Here is an 18,381-nt window from a genome sequence, read left to right on the forward strand (position 1 = left end):
TTATCTTGCTCACTCTGCGGACCACATAGTTTGCACAACTCATGTCCTCACAAGTGCTGATTTTTGCCCAAATTCAGGAAAAAAAAAATAAAAAAATCAAGTGAGAATAACTGATTACGACAGTTTTGCTGGAATACCATCATTCCTGTTGGTCTCTACTATTACTTTCTGACCTACTGTTTTTCCTTGGGCATATACTTTCGACCAGAGAATGGAAACAGCCAGAAATGACTTTTCTTATTTAAAATGTTATTTGGATGCCATCCAACAAGCAAAAAAACAAAAGAACAACTTAGAGAGGGCTGGGGTTTGGATGGTGGGTTGGGGTCTTTTTGCCTTGTGTGACTAGACATGATCACATAGTTGACAGAGAACTACAATTTTGAGAAAAACAGTTTCACATGAGAGAAAACTAAACATCATTCAGTCTCCAACATTCTGGTGTAATGAGAATGCCTATGGCACACACAAATAGCTTCAAAGTATTTTGGGAAGCAATTAAATGTGATCAATATATGATACTCTACTGACCATACAGCTACAGTTCTGGTCAGATAGCACAGAATTGCCACACCATTCCATGAACTTAAGCATTATTTACCCTCTTCCGACAAGGTTTAGTACATGGTAATAGCTGTATGCAGCACTCCCACAACAAGTTCAACTTGCTTGCTTTCAGCACAAGCTAAATACCTGTGATTCTTGCAAAGCAGGGTTGAGGGTGCTGTGCCAATAGGGAGCTCTACTCCACCCTGAGGTCACTGCTCCCTTTATATGTCAAGAAACCGCAGCTTTGCCGACATCATCAGGTAGGAGGTGAACTCTCCTTGACTGGCACAGACCAAAGGAGGGAAAAAAAACTCAAACCAAACCTAATTCACAATAACCTCCACTTCTAACACCAGATAGCGAGGCAGAAAAACACCAACAAAAACTTCTAGTGTCTAGTAGCTTGAAAGCATGCAGCTTGCACTTACCAGGTATGCAGCAGAAAAGCAGGAGCATTCTGAAGAATGAGTAGTTATGACCAGCAATATGATTTCCTACCCCTGCCTATGAATCATTTGTCTCACTCCCTCTTGCTACTCTGTTCCACCTGTGTTTATAGGAATACTATGTTAATCTCTATGTAACCATCAAACAAGCAACTGCCAAAGCTCTGGGCCTTTCCAAACACTAGAGATCAGTACAAGAAAGGCATGGAGTTTTTTTTTTAATCTGTTTTCAAATTAGGAACCAAATCTAGTGGTGAAGCAAGGAAACGCTGCAAGGTAAGAGACTGTACAGTAAGGAATTTTTACAAGGATATACCAAGTCCTCCATCTTGTGGACATGGGCTTAATTTCTGACTGATGCAGTATCTTAAAGATTCTTCTTGGACACTCTGGAGAGAGCTCCCCTGGAGAATATAGCCGACATTTCGGATTTACTCTAAGACATACGAGGACTGGGCTTTAAAAGCATGAATGCCATGAAAGCTGTCATTAGAATTATGCTGTATTTTGTACATTTGGCTTTTTTCTGCCCCCCCCCCGTAACCATTACCCCTGGAATCAAACAAATGTGGAGACAATTACAGCCTCTATTCCAGAAAAAGGACCCAGCCTTCACAGACTGAGTACGTGAGCCTGAAAATCTGCCTGAAGCCTGCTCCAAAAAGGATCAAAACAACCAGGAAAATGAGCTTTTAAAAAAATAAAAAAATTAATCATCTCCTACTTTCTAAGCCACGCTTGCAGCTCTGAATGCCAGTGGTTGGTGCCACTTCTGTAGGTTGCCCAGATACCTACTCTGAGCAAACGCTTCAGCACTTCTCTGTCAGGCATCCATGTCACATCACTGCCCTCCTAAAGTCTCTGCTGAGCATGCTGGAGGTACAGCTGAAGAAAAGTACAATGTTGTGTGTCAACACAGCAGATCCACTGCCTAAGGAGCAGCACTGGTCAAGCTATGGAAGGAAACTATACAGACTCACCATAGTTAGTCGTAGCTGCCATCATCTGCTCAGCTAACCAGCTATTACACAACTCCCCAACAATTTCTGCAGTTACATTTACCATGCCAATTTTTGTGCCATTTTCCATTAAATACATGGCATTTATAGTTGAAGTATATTGACTATTTAACATGTGGAGATAATACTATTGAAATGGTAAGCATTGACTGTAGTTGCATCATTTGCTTGTTGACTTCTTGTGCAGATTTCCTTCTCCCTTACTAGAGGCAGTCACCCATATAAGTAGAAAATTAAATGGAAGGGAATCATTAGGTCTCCCTTCTGCCATTGGCCCAGTTTCAAATCCCACCATTATTAGCTCTCCTAGAAAACATTTGTGCCGTCTGATACCAGTTAGCCAAGAAATCTAGATAAAATGAAGTATTCCCTTTGTGGAGAATTAAAGCTTTGAAAAGGTACATACCTTTCCAGGCTGGAAAATGAATCTGTCTCTTGATGCCAGCGAGCCATTTACAAATGCCATCCATATCCTGTATTTTGCTGCATCACAGAATTCTCTAACTTCCAGTATTACATAGCTGGTGCAATACTTACTCCCAGATATCAGAAAATGGTAAGGAGCAGGTCAAGCCTCAGTATACCAGCATGCCCTTTCCTCCTGCTTATATACAAATGAAGCTGATTTGTTCCCATGAGCTTTAAAGAGCCATGACAGATCTTTCTGACAGAAGTCACCTCAAGTACTCGTCACAATTACATCATTTTCCCCTCCCCACAGATTTTAGAGAAAGAAAGAGTAAGAGCACCCACAGAGTAGCAGATAAAGCTAGGCACAACATGAAGAATTTGCAGGATTGTAAGTTGCTGCTCACATCTGCCTTCCAGAACTCCCTGGTATCGTACTTTTAATTCACTACCCTATTAACATGTTAATCGTATGAAAAAGGCCCCAAAAGAGACAGGAAATTCTAAAGGGTACCTCCTGGTAACCAGTACAAAATCACCTAAATGAAACTTGGAAAGGATCGGGATTCTGTTGTTTTGAGCTTTTCTGATTAGTTTGCCAAAAGTCTGCTTGTTTTTGAAAGAAACATGTTTGTTCAAAACCAGCTAAGGCAGAAGGTTTTCATTTTCTGATCATGTAATTCAAAAGCAGCTGCAGAACAACCTCATTGGTTCAGGCTAACAAAAACAGTCTCTCCAAGTTAGCAAATTAGTATTCTCTGTGATCTACAGATGAGGAAGAAAATTACTAAGAAGGACTTCATAATCAGTACCTATTAAAGGATGTTTCCAAGGTAGAAAAAATTCAGCTCCGGAGATTCCATTCGGTTTCCAAGGACAACATTCATAGCTTTTGTAGCTACTGAAAAATGTTTAACTATATCAAAAGGCATGAAATTTAAATGTTTTCCAGCTTGCTATCACTTAACAATACATTTTAAGACAAAAGCTGCTAGAAAAGCAAGCAGCATTACTAAGGCAATGCCCTTTATATTGAAAAGAAAACAAATCCTCTTGGTTTTATAAGCAACCTGTAGGATTCCCTGAACTGCTTTGATTTACTGTCACTTGCTGGAGGACAGGAAGCAAGGCTGTCAATATTATACGCTGAAAACATCATGCAATGCCAGCCACAAGTAAACACTGAAAAATATTCTCACAGTGTGCCTTTGAAGAACGATGTCTGGCCTTATGCAGAAATCCAATGTCATATAAAAATGTACTGAGTTATGATAGGTAAGTAAAGACTTTCAGGCACGGGGACAAAAGTAAGCCTAATGACTTAAGCAGCAATAAACTAGATTTTTAATTTTGAAATCCATTACAAAAATTTGTTTTTCAGCTTTGCATATACATGGTGCTTGAAAACTAACATGTAATTTCTACAGTAGTCAGCAGAAAAGTATCAATAATCCCGTTTTCCATTCATCACACTGAATGTAAATATCTCTTTAAAAACCCATGTATAAAACTGAAATAATGAAGAGTTGATACACACAGGCAACACAGAAAAAATAAATCTTTAAAGTTTCTAACTGCTTTAAATGTAACCACTTCAAATACCCAGCAAAATACCTATGTGCGTCCTACCCAATCCCACCTCACTGGATATATTGCAACAATACAGTCCCCTGTTTGCACGGACCGTGTCAGGAGGGATCTCTCTCACCTGTGAACTGCATTCTGCGGTAATCCTAATACCTCTACCATGGTCTTGCCACCATGCCAACCAGAAAGTCAGCGTAGCCTCTGCATACTTCTCTCCCGTGCTGTTTTCTCTGCCTCAGACGGTTTGGAATGCAGAAGAGCCAGAGACGGAGCCCATCAAGCTCAAGCCTCTCTATTCAGCTCCTTGGCTCAAGTTGAACAATAGCTGCCCTTCAGTCGCTCGCCTTCCCTCCCAGTGTATGGGATGGAAGCCGTCGTCCCTGCAAACAGCGACATAATCTACCCGGGATGGGCAGACACTTCATTTCTCTGTCCCAAGGGAGGGTGGGGGAGCTGAGAGACAGCGCAAGCACTCAGGGTGGGGTGGAAGGGGGTGTGGGCAGGAGGAGACTCCTGTTAAGCAAAAACACATCCCATGCTGAGAAAATTCAGGGATTTCAAGCAGCTGACTCCAAGTCTAAAATCAGCTACAGGGAAACTTAAGAGCCTCGTATTACTGCATACACTGTCCAGACTACAAGAAGCCAATCAAGATGAAAACACGGCTTTGTCAGCTGAACAAGAAACTATTTCTGAATGTGTCTGACAAAACTGCACTTATTTGAAGATGTTTCCCCACTTCAAATGTTTCTACAAGCTTAAGAAATATGTAGTATCAAAAAAGCCCTGGAGTCTCTTAAAGAAACAATGAACTTTTTTCCCCCTTCTGTTTCCTGCATGGCCCTTTAAAAAAAAAAAAAAAAAAATTCAATCCAAGATCTGTGGCTTTGAAAGTGAACTGGTGAAGTGTGATACCAGAAGGCTTCTCCTGAGCTCTGTTCTGTTTTTATTTTAGACGTGCTGAGAGCTGAGCTTCCAGGTATAGCATTGCTGTAAAAGACAAAAGCTACTCTTTAAGGCACAGAAGCAAAAATCTACAGTTTGGTTACTGCTGCCATCGTGACATCCCTTATACATTATAATGCCCCTGCTGAGAATAGCGTGTCAAGTTGGATCAGTTTAAAAGTCCACGGTTTGATTCCCAGCAGATCCCACCTGCCAGTCGAGGACCAGAGCAGACAAGCACACACACAAGAGGAATGCAAAGTTGTTCAGCCTGTTGCTAAATGGGCTAAAATTGCTCATGAAGAGCTAAGAGGCTGCCTGTTGTCTCCTACGTTCTGCAGTTCTTGATGGTGGTGGGGTAACAAACCCATTTTACACTAATTTTGACACTTGTTTGCAACACAATATTCCCTCTAATTCAGCCTTTTTTTTTCCGCTAATGCTACCCACCTCCTTTTTGCTTGTTGGATTACTTCAGATGAGCTTCTCTACATTCTCTTAAGCAACAACCTCCCACACCCTCACAGCGTTTCCCCTGGAAGAAACAGTAGCTTTGGTCATCCTACCCCCTGCCAAGGCTCACGTGAGAAGTCTGCATGAAAGCACAGCTTAGCCCTTGGGAAAGAAACTTGAATGCGTGCTTAAACAATACTGACTGCAAGATAAATAACAGAAAATTATAATTGCTCCCTCGCCCTCTAAAGTAAATCACTAAACTATGCCGAGGAATCTTGCACCAAGATTAGCACTGGAACAGAACAGCAGCTCAAAAAAACAGACACCCCCCAAAAATCCTGGCATTAACAGCAGTAGAGCAAAATAAACAGTCCCTCTAGAAGACAAATTGGTTTGACCTGCTGCTTAGAAATGTCTAATTACTGGAAAGAGTAAGGGCGAGGCAGTCTCATGATCTTAGCTGAGCCAGATTCTGTGGAAAAGCTGCAACAACTTATAAGCAATTGCAATCTTGTCTCTCTCACTGACCCTGCTCCACAAAAAAAACCCCAAATACTATGGTAATTATATAGAACACTTCATTCCAGAGCACTGTACCAACTACATTTGCAGCACCACAGAAAAGCATCCCCCTGGAGGGTGGAGCAACATCAGACAATTCATGTATACCACAGGGCATGACAGAAAAGATGGAAAAATTAAGGACTGGGACATTAAAGTTCTATAGATCTCTTCAAAGAGTTTTAATGCTTTTATGGGCAAATCCCAGCTTTTTTTTTCTTCCTCATTTTTTTATTTTTTATTTTCCCCTTCGAGTTTGTCTGATGACATTTCTGGTTTTTTGTTTTCATGTTTCACTTTGTCATTTCACGTCATTTAGGAATCCTGGCTTTAAATCAGGTTCAAACAGAAGCTCTGAAATAAGGCCACAGTCTGTCTATCTCTTCCAAAGAAGCCATTTTTAGTGATGTGGGAAGGTTCAGTCCTGGTATCTATTTTTGTCAACCCTAAAACTTGCTGTACCGACCTCAGAAAAAGCTTTCTGAAATGCTGAAGGAGGTGTTTCAAGCAAATACACCTGCCAAAGACTTAGGAAGAGACAGTGCATTAGGATGATATTAAAAAATATGTAAGTGAGAAGGGAGATAAAAAAAAGGCAAACCATACAAGTACTTTGAAGGATTCTAGAAATCCATCAGGATTTCCTTCAGGAAATCCTCCAGTTTCAGGAATCTGAAATGCAGTTCACGAAGCCTAGGAATAAAAGTTGTTTCCAAACGACTTTGATACTGAACAAAGATTATAAAAAAACCCTGATATTACCACGACTATCCTTCAAATAACTAATCTACTAACAAATCTACTAACTAATCTACTAAAAATCTTCTTCTCATTAAAAAAGGCTTGTTAAATTGGAAGAGCATATGGTTGCCTACCAGTATCTGAAGAAAAATGTCAATGCAATGATTTAACTAGTTCCTGACCAGCTCCACTGCTGCTGTTCAGACCAGGCATCTACAGCCTTGGCCTCCAAAGGCAGCTGCTGAAAAAACCTATTAGCAGAGCAGAAGCACTTGGGTAGAACACATTAGAAACAAACCCAAACCCAAACCCCAAACCCAACATCCCTGCCAAAAAAAAAAAACCCTCCAAACTGATTTGGAGCTTTTTTTTTTTTTTTTAAAAAAAAAAAAACCCTCCAAACTGATTTGGAGCTTTTTTTTTAAAAAAAAAAAAAACCCTCCAAACTGATTTGGAGCTTTTTTTTTTAAAAAAAAAACCCTCCAAACTGATTTGGAGCTTTTTTTTTTAAAAAAAAAACAACACTAAATCTATTTATTTTAGTATAAATCATCTACAATGAAAGCCAAAATATTGACTTAAAGTCTATATTCCTATGATCTATCTGAACTACTTAAAGTACGAAACATGTCCAGGAACACCAAGCTCACAGAAGATTTTTAAAATGCTGAATTGCACAGGGAAAGAAAGTACCATAAAAACATTTTAATGAACTTTCTGACCATATATCCAGCATATTCCAGATCTATTTATCCAGAACACCAGCTGTCTGTATTCAGCTAAGTTTCCACTACTTAGTCTGATGCAAAGGACTTGGAAATTAATCTGAAAACTAAGAAACATCATTGGTGCTGATGGCCAGGCGCTGGCAGCTGGAGGCTCACTCTGAACAGGGGCTGGGCTGCCCTGCGACAGTTCCAGCAGTTCCAACAGACCCCAGTGTGAGGCAGTCGAAGGGATGGAGGCATGAAGTTGGCAAAATGGGTGGGGGACAGTGGTGTTTTAAGCTCTGTTCTTCCAAACTTGTTTTAATTTGCAATAAATTAAATTCATTTTCCCTAGGTGAAGCCTGGCTTGCCCATGGCAGTGATTAGTAAGTGGTTTACCTGTTGTTCTCTTCCCCATGAGTTTATCCTTTGTATTTTCTCTCCATCCTATTGCGGAAGGCGAGTGCAGCTGGATGGGCAGCCAGCAGCTGGCTGAAGTCAACCCACCACCATATGCTTTACCAGGGCAGGAATAAAACAACTTCCAAAATTCTGTCTCGCTGAAACCCAACAAAACCCATTCTTTAAGTACTTCCTTCCAACATGTTACCCTCACTGTCAAAACAAGATCAGAGCACCAATCCAGTGACAAAAGCAACCAGCCTCTGGAGGCTCCATTCGAGTTTCCCAGCCTTTAGACTAGCAATCCTCAACGCCACCTGCAGCCAAAGGGTAACAAAACTGACTGCAGAAGCAAATCACTCGTTATTTGCACAACAGTATTAGTCTTTGGGTCAGCAAGGTTGGTAGGCACTGCTCTAGACTTGCCTGCTACCTGTTTTCACCCATACATGACACATGACAGTGGGAAAAGACCATCGGAGAGGAACAAGTGAGATGACTGGAGTTTCTAAACTACATCCTGAAAAAAGAAAATAAAGGTTGCTACTCAAGGAAATATTTGCAGTTCCACCCAAGTTGAAAAATAAATAAATAAAAAAAAAGCAGCAGAAAACCTCCTCAATTCTTCACTAGGTAATGCACAAGATAAAGCAGTCTAAAATATGCATCAAGAATTATTACCCTGTAGCCAAATGCACTTTACTGGACATAGAGTTGATTCTTAATGGACACTAATCACTGCTAGAACTTACAGTCCTCTCCATCTCCAAGACTTCTTTTGGGAATCAGGGATTTGCCTGCGACACAGAGGTGCCTGTTAGAAGAGTTTCTGATGAACTCCAGCAGAGTTCAATAGCCCGCTTTTCCTCTGTGGCTTTATTATTTTTCTTTTAAGTAAATTATCTCTGCTGTGCTGCTGAAACATCTCTGTTTGTTTGGCAGATAAAAATCACGGTTATAATTCTTTCCTCCCCTGATGCAATGAAGGAGTGATCACTTACAAAAGGGGTAGCAAGCTAGCAAAGTATCCACTACATGCTTGAATAAGTCTAATTTAATACTTAAGCCACCTCATACATTATGAACATTTATATGCATCGATAAAATGTAGCTCCACCACAGGAGGTGTGTCATTGCCCCAGTGAAGTGTAAATATCAGTAGATGGCACAGGAAACACTGAAAACTGCTGCTTCTATTTATTTTTTTAAAAACTCTACTTGTCTACTTCCCAGAGGTATTATGGAGATTAATTAGCTCATGTTCATAGACTATTCTGAAGAGGTAAGCATACTACTGCCTGATGGAAAACAAATCTCCTGAGGTTTTGCAGAGAAAAAAAGCCAGAATATATAACTGACAATGGATTTCTTGGCCCATTATAGCTTTCTTAGCAAGTTCTGCCATCCTCAACCAGAACTAATTATACGGAAGAAAATCCCTCCAAACTTTGAATCCTAGGGCAGCAATCACAAAAAGTTCTTCAGCATTTTTTTATGCAGACATATGAAAGCCTTTTACTGAATACCTTCAGAGACATTTCAGCACAGACAGCTCGGATGCAGAGATGGAAACCTGCCAAAGGCCACAACAACAACCCAGAATGCCAAAACAAAAATACAAGGATTCACAGCTTTTCAGCACTCTAGAGATAAGAGGGCTGATTATTTTAGTACAATATTAGCCAACCCATCTTGTCCTATTTGCTTGTTATGAGAATATCCAACATACCATGACATGGAGAAAGAACTCTGGGGAAAGGGGGTAAGTATGAGAGAAGAAGAGACTGATTCAAACCTCCCAGAAACAACAGAAAACCAAGGGGAGGGAAGAAAAACAAAAAAGAATACAAAAAAAAAAAAAAGCAGAACTGACAGTCCGAAGCTTCATTAAAATAATAATAAAAAAAATTTACATGGTTTTACTACTCCTCATAGTGCACTTATTTAAAATAAATTATTTCTTTTAAGTTCTTGGAAACATGACTTGAATGGTCCTCCAGAAGGAACACATGTAATCCCCACTGTTTGTACAGGCTTGTCCATCAAATATTGTGTATTTTTCTTGTGTTGAAGTTTGGACTACAAAAAGATTACAGAAACACAATGCTACAGAATTGGATGAACTTGCAACACGACGTATGCATAGCTAGCATGAGATAGGGAACTTAAGGCTGTGCCTTGGACAGAAAATTCTGCAACCCTAATGAAATAGTTTTCAAAATCAGAGCATGAGCCCTAACTGCAATGAACAAAGGCATACCAGAAGCAGTTCAAGTAACAGTAACTGTGAGAATGTAAAAGCACAGACTTCAAGGGTGGCAGAAGTGGGCAGTAACACAAGCTCTTCTGAAAACCTTGCACAACCCTTGTTTAAATCTCTGCTGCCTTGGCTCCACTCTTACTTAAGTACACTGGCTAGATCAAAGCTAAAACAGGGAGCAGTTTCATATTACACCCAAGCTGCTATAATAACTCCAGGCTGCTACTAGGGGTGAGCACAGAAGTGGAAACAACTTGGCTCTCCTACTTTCCCTTAAGCAACGTGCTCCCACCATCTCCTTTGTGTTGGAGCCACCACATGGCTGCAGGGTTATTTGGTGTATCTACCAGATCAGAGTCAAAGCTCACCCATCAACACAATATGTATATGAACATGATTCCACTGCGTGAAGTTGAATCAGTTCACCTGGCAAGCATGCGATACACCTGGCACCAAGAAGGGTGGTAAAGCAGGGAGACGAGAGTATGAACCCCTGCACAGTAGAGAGAACTTTATGTATTTAATTTCATACAAACTTCAAACTAGATGCACTTAATCCAATTTCATAAATATTTGCATTGTCAAGTAACAATAAACTGATCAGCTACTAATTCCGTAACTAATACCAAAGTCTAAACCAGACTTAATTACATCAGCATTTTAAAATTTAGTTCAAATTAATCTAGACAAGACTTAAGGAAATTCAGGCTGTGGAAAGGAAGTTCAATTTTCCATTATGTGTTAAGATGGTTGTTACCGAAGGAAAAAAGGCAAGTGTACATGGTTGGGTGAAGTGTAATTACTTTTTGCCACAAGATCAAACAACTATAAAAGAGAAGCTACAAAATTTAACAATCCCAAGTAAGTTCATGCACGATTTAAGGCACTTTTCTCTTAAGAATTTAATAAATAAGTTATTATTGTTGTTGAGAAAACTAAGGAAAATGATATCTTCCTTCATAATAAACTCAGGTTAGGTTAGAACACAGTCAAGAAACCTGTCCCAGATGGTCCAAGAGCTACTAGTTCTTACCAATTACTACACTGCACAACAGACTCTACTTAAGAAGTGTTCTTCATGCATAACAAAATTTTAAAACCTCTAAGTGATTTTTTGTGTGTGCTGGAAGTAGTGGCAGGGCTGTAATAACACATTTTCACGGGGAAAAAAGCCATAATGGATTATATGTCAATACGAGAAAGTTAAGATTATGTGTTCATGCCCCTGTAATCTCTGCCCTAAAAAGGTTTAAGATCCAAATAGATAAAATTTGCTTCATGATAAAACTTGGCTTTTAGCACAGATGATCTGCGTGCAAGGGAGTAAAGTTTCAGTGGCATTCAGAACAAAACAAAATCCTTTGGCTTCACCCCCATTATAGAAGAAAAAGATAGCAGCTTGGCAATTTTCTGTATACAAATAATTCCAATTGCCCAGGGGGAATGTCACTGAAATCCAGGCATCCTGTTCATTATATTTAGCCTCCCTGGAGTCAGTTTTAATTTCAAGCAGGGTTGTCTAAATTCTTCATCTTTCCAAGGCAGGCAAATTACACTGTATATTGTCCAAATTTCAGATTATTTTAGGACTTCTCCCAAAGTTTCTTAACCTCCTCTGTGGATGCAGAAGATAGCAGGACACTTTCACACAACAGTGTCTCTCTGTATAGCTCACTGGTTCTTAAATGGTGCCCCAAAAGAGTTATATTTTACAGAAGATTTTTAAAAATGCGACTCTCAGTTCACACATATTTGCATTTTGGGATAGAGCATGATGGGTAAACCATGCCATCTGAAGGCAGTTACATTTTTGGAATTTCAATTGATCTCGGAGTAGCTACAGTCCTATTAATCTTACCTAACAGTCACAGCACTAGGAGATTGTGACCCAATGCACGAGAGACAGTGAAGCAGGCACAGGATAAAGTCTTTGGCAAACTGTCGTTTGTGCTATTACGTGAGCCAAAGGCTTCAGATACCAGCTCACAAAAGGCTCCCATACACGGATTCTGGCAAGACTGTCAGGTCAGGGCTGAAAGGCACAGTGAAGAACTGAGCTATGCAACTAAAACTGCACAAAACCCCCCTGCAGCTTGCTGAAACAGAGGCAGGTCTTTGGCCACCAGCGAGCAGCATCAAACCACGCAAGGACAGAACGGTGTTTCCCGTACTGACCTCATTAGAGTATCACCTTTCAGCTGTTGGGGACCTTTCAATTCAGATCTCTGGTACAATGCACATAAAGGTCAAAAAGAAAAATAAATTATTATCCCAAAACCACTCCTTGGGGGCTCCTAAATTAAACATTAAAGGCAATAGACAGTGATGCATCTGATCCTTTAGAGTCCTGGGTCTGCAGAGAGGAGGTTGTGAATCTCCTTCACATGTATATTGCGCATGTGTATACAAACACACTCGTGACAAGCCCCAGTTGGGCAAACCCAAGAGCTGCAGACAACTAAAGTCAGCACATCTGAACCCATCTTCCTGACAGAGGTAGTGCTATACAACAATATACAACAATTTGAGGGCTAAACCCAAAGCCCTATTTTGCATCCCTGCTATGCATAATAGGTGACAGGAGATAGATATTTTGCACATAACAACAGGGTGGGAAAGCAGATAATGCTATTGGGAAAATTATTTCATCAATAAACATCATAAATCCCTACAGCTGAAACACATGGAGCTGTAAACTGCTTTTTTTTTTCATTCTATTAGATACTTTTTGTATGCAAAGTTGAGTGGTGGCAGGTGAAAACACACAGTTTTGTTAGAAGTTACAGAAAGTCCATTATTCCAAATTCCTGGATCTTTCCTAAGTAAATCTCTACTGAATACATAAAGATTGGTGCATTGCAGATTCTTTCACTGACCAGGTCACAAAAAAAAAAAATCTTTCTTCATCCTCTTCAAACAGACTGTGTCCCCCCACTTCCCTGCCCCCTGCAGTAACCTTTTTCAGGTATTCATTCTAAACCTTAGTGCAGATTGTAACTGAGTGGTGAGCACAGAGTAAATCTGTTTATTCTTCCATCACAAAGTACTCATTCCAATTGGAATATACAGAAAGCAAGGCTCAGCTTTGATTGTTTTAGTTGCAAACAACCTTGTCTCAGAAACAGCAGTTACTGAAATAAGACTAAAAATCTTTTTAGCTAATGCCTATTCTCTCCTGCCAAGTTTTTACCTGAAGGAAGAGCATGGTCTGTGTATTTTCTTGGTATCATCATCCCCACATATGAGGGCTCAGCAGTGGCTTGCAGGAACTGTTGCAAGAGGTACACACCAAGCAGCAATGAAACCAGACGTCACTTAACTAATCTTCTGTTGTTCACTCCATTTCCAAGCCTCTGGACATAAGCTTTGGAAACAGTACAGAGGCAGGATTTCTGTACAGCTAACTGGTCACCTGATAGCAATGGCACCAAAATAGATTGATGCTTCAATTATATCGCTTCTTCCCATGTTTGTGTGATCAGAGAATTTTCTGAATCCAGGGAAATGTTTTCTGAAAAAATGACCTTGAGGGAATGCAAGATGAAAATCTATCAACTGTGCAACTAGGCCAGAGGATGGGGAAAAGCACTGCTTGAAGCTCCAAAGTGCATCTTCACCAAATTTTGAAACCGTACACGTAGTTCACCACTGTACAGAAGATCTATTTTATTTATTAGCTCTAAAATACAGTCCTGAAGTTGCTTAGAGATCTAAAATCAATTTTAGCAGCCTCAGCCTTCTGACAAAGGTAGTGACAGCTGCAGTTGCTTTGAAACTCAGTCCTCTCACTTATGTGCTTAACTTGAAGAAATTCAGGTTTGAAAAAAATCCAACCATTACCATCAAAGTAGAATTCCAGATCAGGTGCCCACTATATAACAGTTGTGTGATCAGGAAAGTGACCTTGGCAGGTCTCTGTTGGACCATCTCCAGATTCTTGACATCCTTACTCAAGTGGTGTGCCTGACACTGGGCCCAGTACTCTCAGTATGTCATCAGCACTGAGTACAGGGCATCAGCATGACTGCTTTTCCATTCCCATGTTAGTGATTGCAAAGAGAGTCTTTACAGAGACACTCAGAGAACATCATCAGGGCACAGGAGATTCATTCCAAGGAGAAGAATGGATGATAACAGTAGGTTGCATGGATGGAACTGTACCAAAGGACGGGGAGAAGAGCTGCAGAGCCATGATATGGGCCAGCAGCTGAGTAACAGCTATTAATGCTCTACAGAGACAGCTAAGGCACTGAAAGCAAGTTGGTTCTCTGATGAAGTGAAGGCGACTCCAGTACAAAAGTTTGGAAGATAAGCCAGAGATCTAGAAAAAGGTGAATAGATACTAATATGCTATAGATACTGTATATGCAGAGCTGATCAGTAGAAGCTCCTAAAAGCTGCAAGGCTTGCCTTCAGCTATCTTTTCTCAAGAGTATTCATATTTAGCAGTCATAGGTGTGATTGAGAAAAAACAGGGTTAACTTGTTTCAACAAGTGAAAAGGTTTTCATTTTCTTCTCAGGTGACTTCATCTCCAAATACAAAGAAAATCCATTTGCATCAACACTAGCCTTTCTAAGCACAACAGAATCTCAAAAAACTATCTCCTTGATGATGCTCTTTCCTAATCACAGAATGATTAGGCTTGGAAGGAACCTCTGGAGATCATCCAATCCAACACCCAATGAAAATTTTAATTATTTTAAAATAAATAAATAAATAAAACCCCAAAGCACAGGAAAAAACAAACAAACAAACAAAAAACCCCCACAAACAAACAAAACAAACCAAAACCCAACCAAACCAAAACCCAACCATTTTCTCACTTTCAGTCCTTCCTGATATTTTCACATATGCAGGCAAAAAATTCTCTTGTTAATGCCATAAAGATTCACCCAGATGCCAGAATCAAAACTTTCTCTACATATTCTCCTTAACAACTCTCATTTAGTGCGAGCAGGTGGTGAGAAGGAAGCGGAGTCAGAGAGAAGAGGATTATTTCGGGAAAGGAAGCAGTAGCTGTTACTAGCCTGTCAAACAGTATGAATGGTGGAAATCTGAATCATGCTTTTACGTTTGAATGATTAATTCCAATATGCTATTATAAACAATGATCCTTTACAAAGGATGTAATCTCCCTAACATGAAAAAAATACACGTGCTAGAAAAAGAGCAGGATCTGAAGCAAACTGGAGGCAATATAGAGATGGACCAGCTTGAGTTTTCTTCATCTTACCTCTTCCTATAACACTTAGGTGCTGGTCTCCAGGGCCTGTATTACACTCCATAACAGAATTAGCCCATTGAAAGTAATGCTTGAAAGAAGAAGGAAAAAGTCTGTCAACGTGGAGTTTGGGAGAAATTACAGCTACATTTTTAGCTTCACTGAATGGAAGCACTCTTGAATAAACGCTGCCAAGATGAAATCCTAGCAAGTTAATGACACATTTAGAGTGTGCCTATTCACTCACAGAGAGATATTACTACAATGATACAGATTATGTACCAAGGAAATTTCAAGGCATATATTTAACGGATGGCTGGCTTGCTGACATAACTCTGTGTACAGCATACATTCCAGATAGGAATTAAGAATTTCAACATCCTCTCCACTGTCTGCAAGCAGAGGGCAAGCTCCTACGCTAGCAGTAGATGGTAAGTGTCCTCTAGAGTTACAGTTTTTAAATGATCTTATTAGCTTTCACTGTTTAAACAAGTCACTTTCTATCTTGTGTTTTATCTTTGTGTCCGTCCCTCTGGCTCTCATTTGAGGGTGACCACAGTGGTTTCTGCCTGCACAGAAGGGATGGCTCAGCTGCTCTTCTAGCAGCTGCTGAACCATCACAAATTACAGCTTACTGTACTGAAGTATGTGGAAATTGGTGTCTGCCTTAGTATGTGGGACTGTAAACCATGGTGGCTCAGCAGCTGCCTCACAAACAGCTGAGCCAACCCTGCAGCAAGGGTAAAAATGAAAGAGACGGCGAGAATGATTACAACAGCCCTTGGGTAAAGCACACATAACAACGTTGACCTTTGGTGAGTTACACATCTCTTGCTTCAGCTTCTCAGCTGTAACGTGGGTAGTTCCTCTCCCACACACTTCCTAGGAATGGTGCTACAAGATGTGTGCACAAAGCTGTAAAGAATGCCATAAAAATTTGCAGAATGGGTACTACTACTGATTATGCAGTGATTCTGAAGAACAAGCACTGTTCCAGTTGCTCCTTCAACAAAAAGACTGACCTCATATGATACTCTTGACATTTCATATAACTGTAGTGCTGCACATAAAAAAGTTCCATCTCCTGATTTTCCTTTTTCTGTTTTGTTTGTTTGTGTTAAACAAATAAATCAATAAATCGCAAGATGTATGGCAATCCTACTTAGAGGAAAAAAGCAAATGCCATTGCTATGCCTTAACCTTTGCACTAGAGCCAGCCCTAAGGAGCTTTTCTGCAAGTAGTAATTTCAGATATCATCATAAGATGCAACGCCTGCTGTTGCCATGTTATGCACATGCTTCCGTAGGACAAGCTAGATATTCTTATCAGCTCTGCATAGCAATTTCTCAGCTAGATATTTTAGCTGCCTCTTACGCTTTTCAGCTTTTGGTGTCCATTCCAAGGCTATTTTAGTCCAGTTGTTATCTGTACTGCTTGTGATACGTTCTGGCTGCCACCATCTGTTTCTTTCTCTTTATAAAAAGTTTTTCAGTGGCTTCCTTTACTGGTTTGTCCTCTGGCTCAACATCTTGACACAAAGCTATTCCCACTGCTTGCTATCAACCCACTTTTTTCCATTAGCAGGAATTCTGTAATCGTAATAAGAGACATTTCTAACCAGGATGTGAAAACAAGGGAACTACCTAGGGTGCTGCAATCAGAAATTATACATAACCTTCCCTCCCACTTACCCTTATCCTTCCTCACAGTATGGTCATTGCTCAATCTTTTTCCAGCTTATATTTGCTGTCTTCTCCCCCCATCACTGCATGCCCACTTCCTTTAGCCACACACTTTGTGACATCTATATACAATACAGCGGCAGCTGTCATATGGAGAAGACCATGTGGATGTGAGTTTCTCTTTTAATACATTCTTGTTAGGTATACATCAAGATGCCACATGCATCTAAAATTGTAGCAAAATACACAGTAAGGCATATACCCAAATAGCACAGTCATCCATTCTGTATGGCAATTCAAGAAAAATGAAGGTTACAAAATTACATTTAAAAACATGACAGTGGGATTTCCAGCTATTCAGATGCTCAGTTTAGTCTAGAAACTATTCTACACGTTTTTGCATATGGTATAGATAAAGAAGGTATCTAAATCCTAGATTTTAAAGGTCTTTCTAGCTTGCAAAGCTGCAAGTAACGTTCATTGCGTATCATAGGTTGCGATATGGTTCTTCATATCACTAGCCACATATCTGGAATAACTACTTTGCCTATAATGCCGTGTAAACATATTTAATACTGGTTTTAGTCCCAAACAAGAATAAATATTCATTCATACGGCAAAAAAAAAATTATCATTCAGAGCTGTATTTGAAATTCCACAAACAAATCCAATAGGGGTTCTGTCGCTTTTCCCTAAGTACTATGCAGTTTTACCTCCTAAATCCCAACCTGCTCTGTTTCTTTTCAGAATTCTAATCCAGGAATCAAACAAATCCAAAAAAGAATCCTATCTGCTTTCCTCAAATAAAGAAAATTTAAATAATGTTATTGGCAAGTACAAATAAATAAGTACTACAGTTGCAATGTGTTAATTAGCTATCTAGAAAAATGGGATTTTAATTACTTCTGTGCACTATACTCACAGAATAAAATTATTTGGCATAAAACCCAGCTGAGTCTGTGAAACAAAAAATACCGTACTTGCTCCACACTTTTAATAACAGTGCTGTCAAGGCTGCTTCTCTGTTTAGAGACGCATGTTACTTTTTTTCTCATAGCTGTCTCCCAGGATTGATATTTTTTACATCTGAACGAAGGAAGAATTGTTCTCAGGTCCTATCAAACTATGCCAAGGAAAGCTTGCATAGATTGGGAATAGGAAGAAGAGTTCACTTGTGTGTGGTTGCTGTCTCCCCTCACTCTTCCTTTCTTCTGGAAAGAGTTGGTATGATACTCTTCATGCAGTCAGAGGTGGGGTAGAATGAAATGAAGAGGGTAAACTGTGCCAAATCCAGACTTGAGAATACACTGTAACAGAGCTTTTGTCTGTCATTTTTATTACTCGCCTGTTGTTTTTTTTTTTTTTTGCTTTCCCTAGATTTCAACATGTATAAC

General features: G+C 39.9%; 1 protein-coding gene across 12 annotated transcripts in view; it reads right to left on the reverse strand.

Moving 5' to 3' along the window:
- RASAL2 (RAS protein activator like 2) overlaps positions 1 to 18,381 on the reverse strand; it is a 185,577-nt gene that overhangs the window by 73,281 nt on the left and 93,915 nt on the right. Inside the window, exon 1 of one of the 12 annotated variants that reach the window (XM_062602295.1) lies at positions 4,131 to 4,447. The exons of 9 other annotated variants lie outside the window; for them this stretch is intronic. In XM_062602295.1, coding sequence (XP_062458279.1) covers positions 4,131 to 4,143 — 13 coding nt within the window. In that variant the 5' untranslated portion in view covers positions 4,144 to 4,447. Of the gene's footprint in view, positions 1 to 977; positions 1,101 to 2,420; positions 2,574 to 4,130; positions 4,448 to 18,381 lie in introns of those variants that run through there. 2 more of the 12 variants (XM_062602292.1, XM_062602293.1) reach the window with 2 other exon arrangements.

This window comes from Pezoporus occidentalis, unplaced genomic scaffold (genome assembly GCF_034315485.1).
Source record: "Pezoporus occidentalis ecotype Australia unplaced genomic scaffold, CSIRO_AGI_Poc_V1 ctg76, whole genome shotgun sequence".
NCBI lineage: Eukaryota > Metazoa > Chordata > Aves > Psittaciformes > Psittacidae > Pezoporus > Pezoporus occidentalis.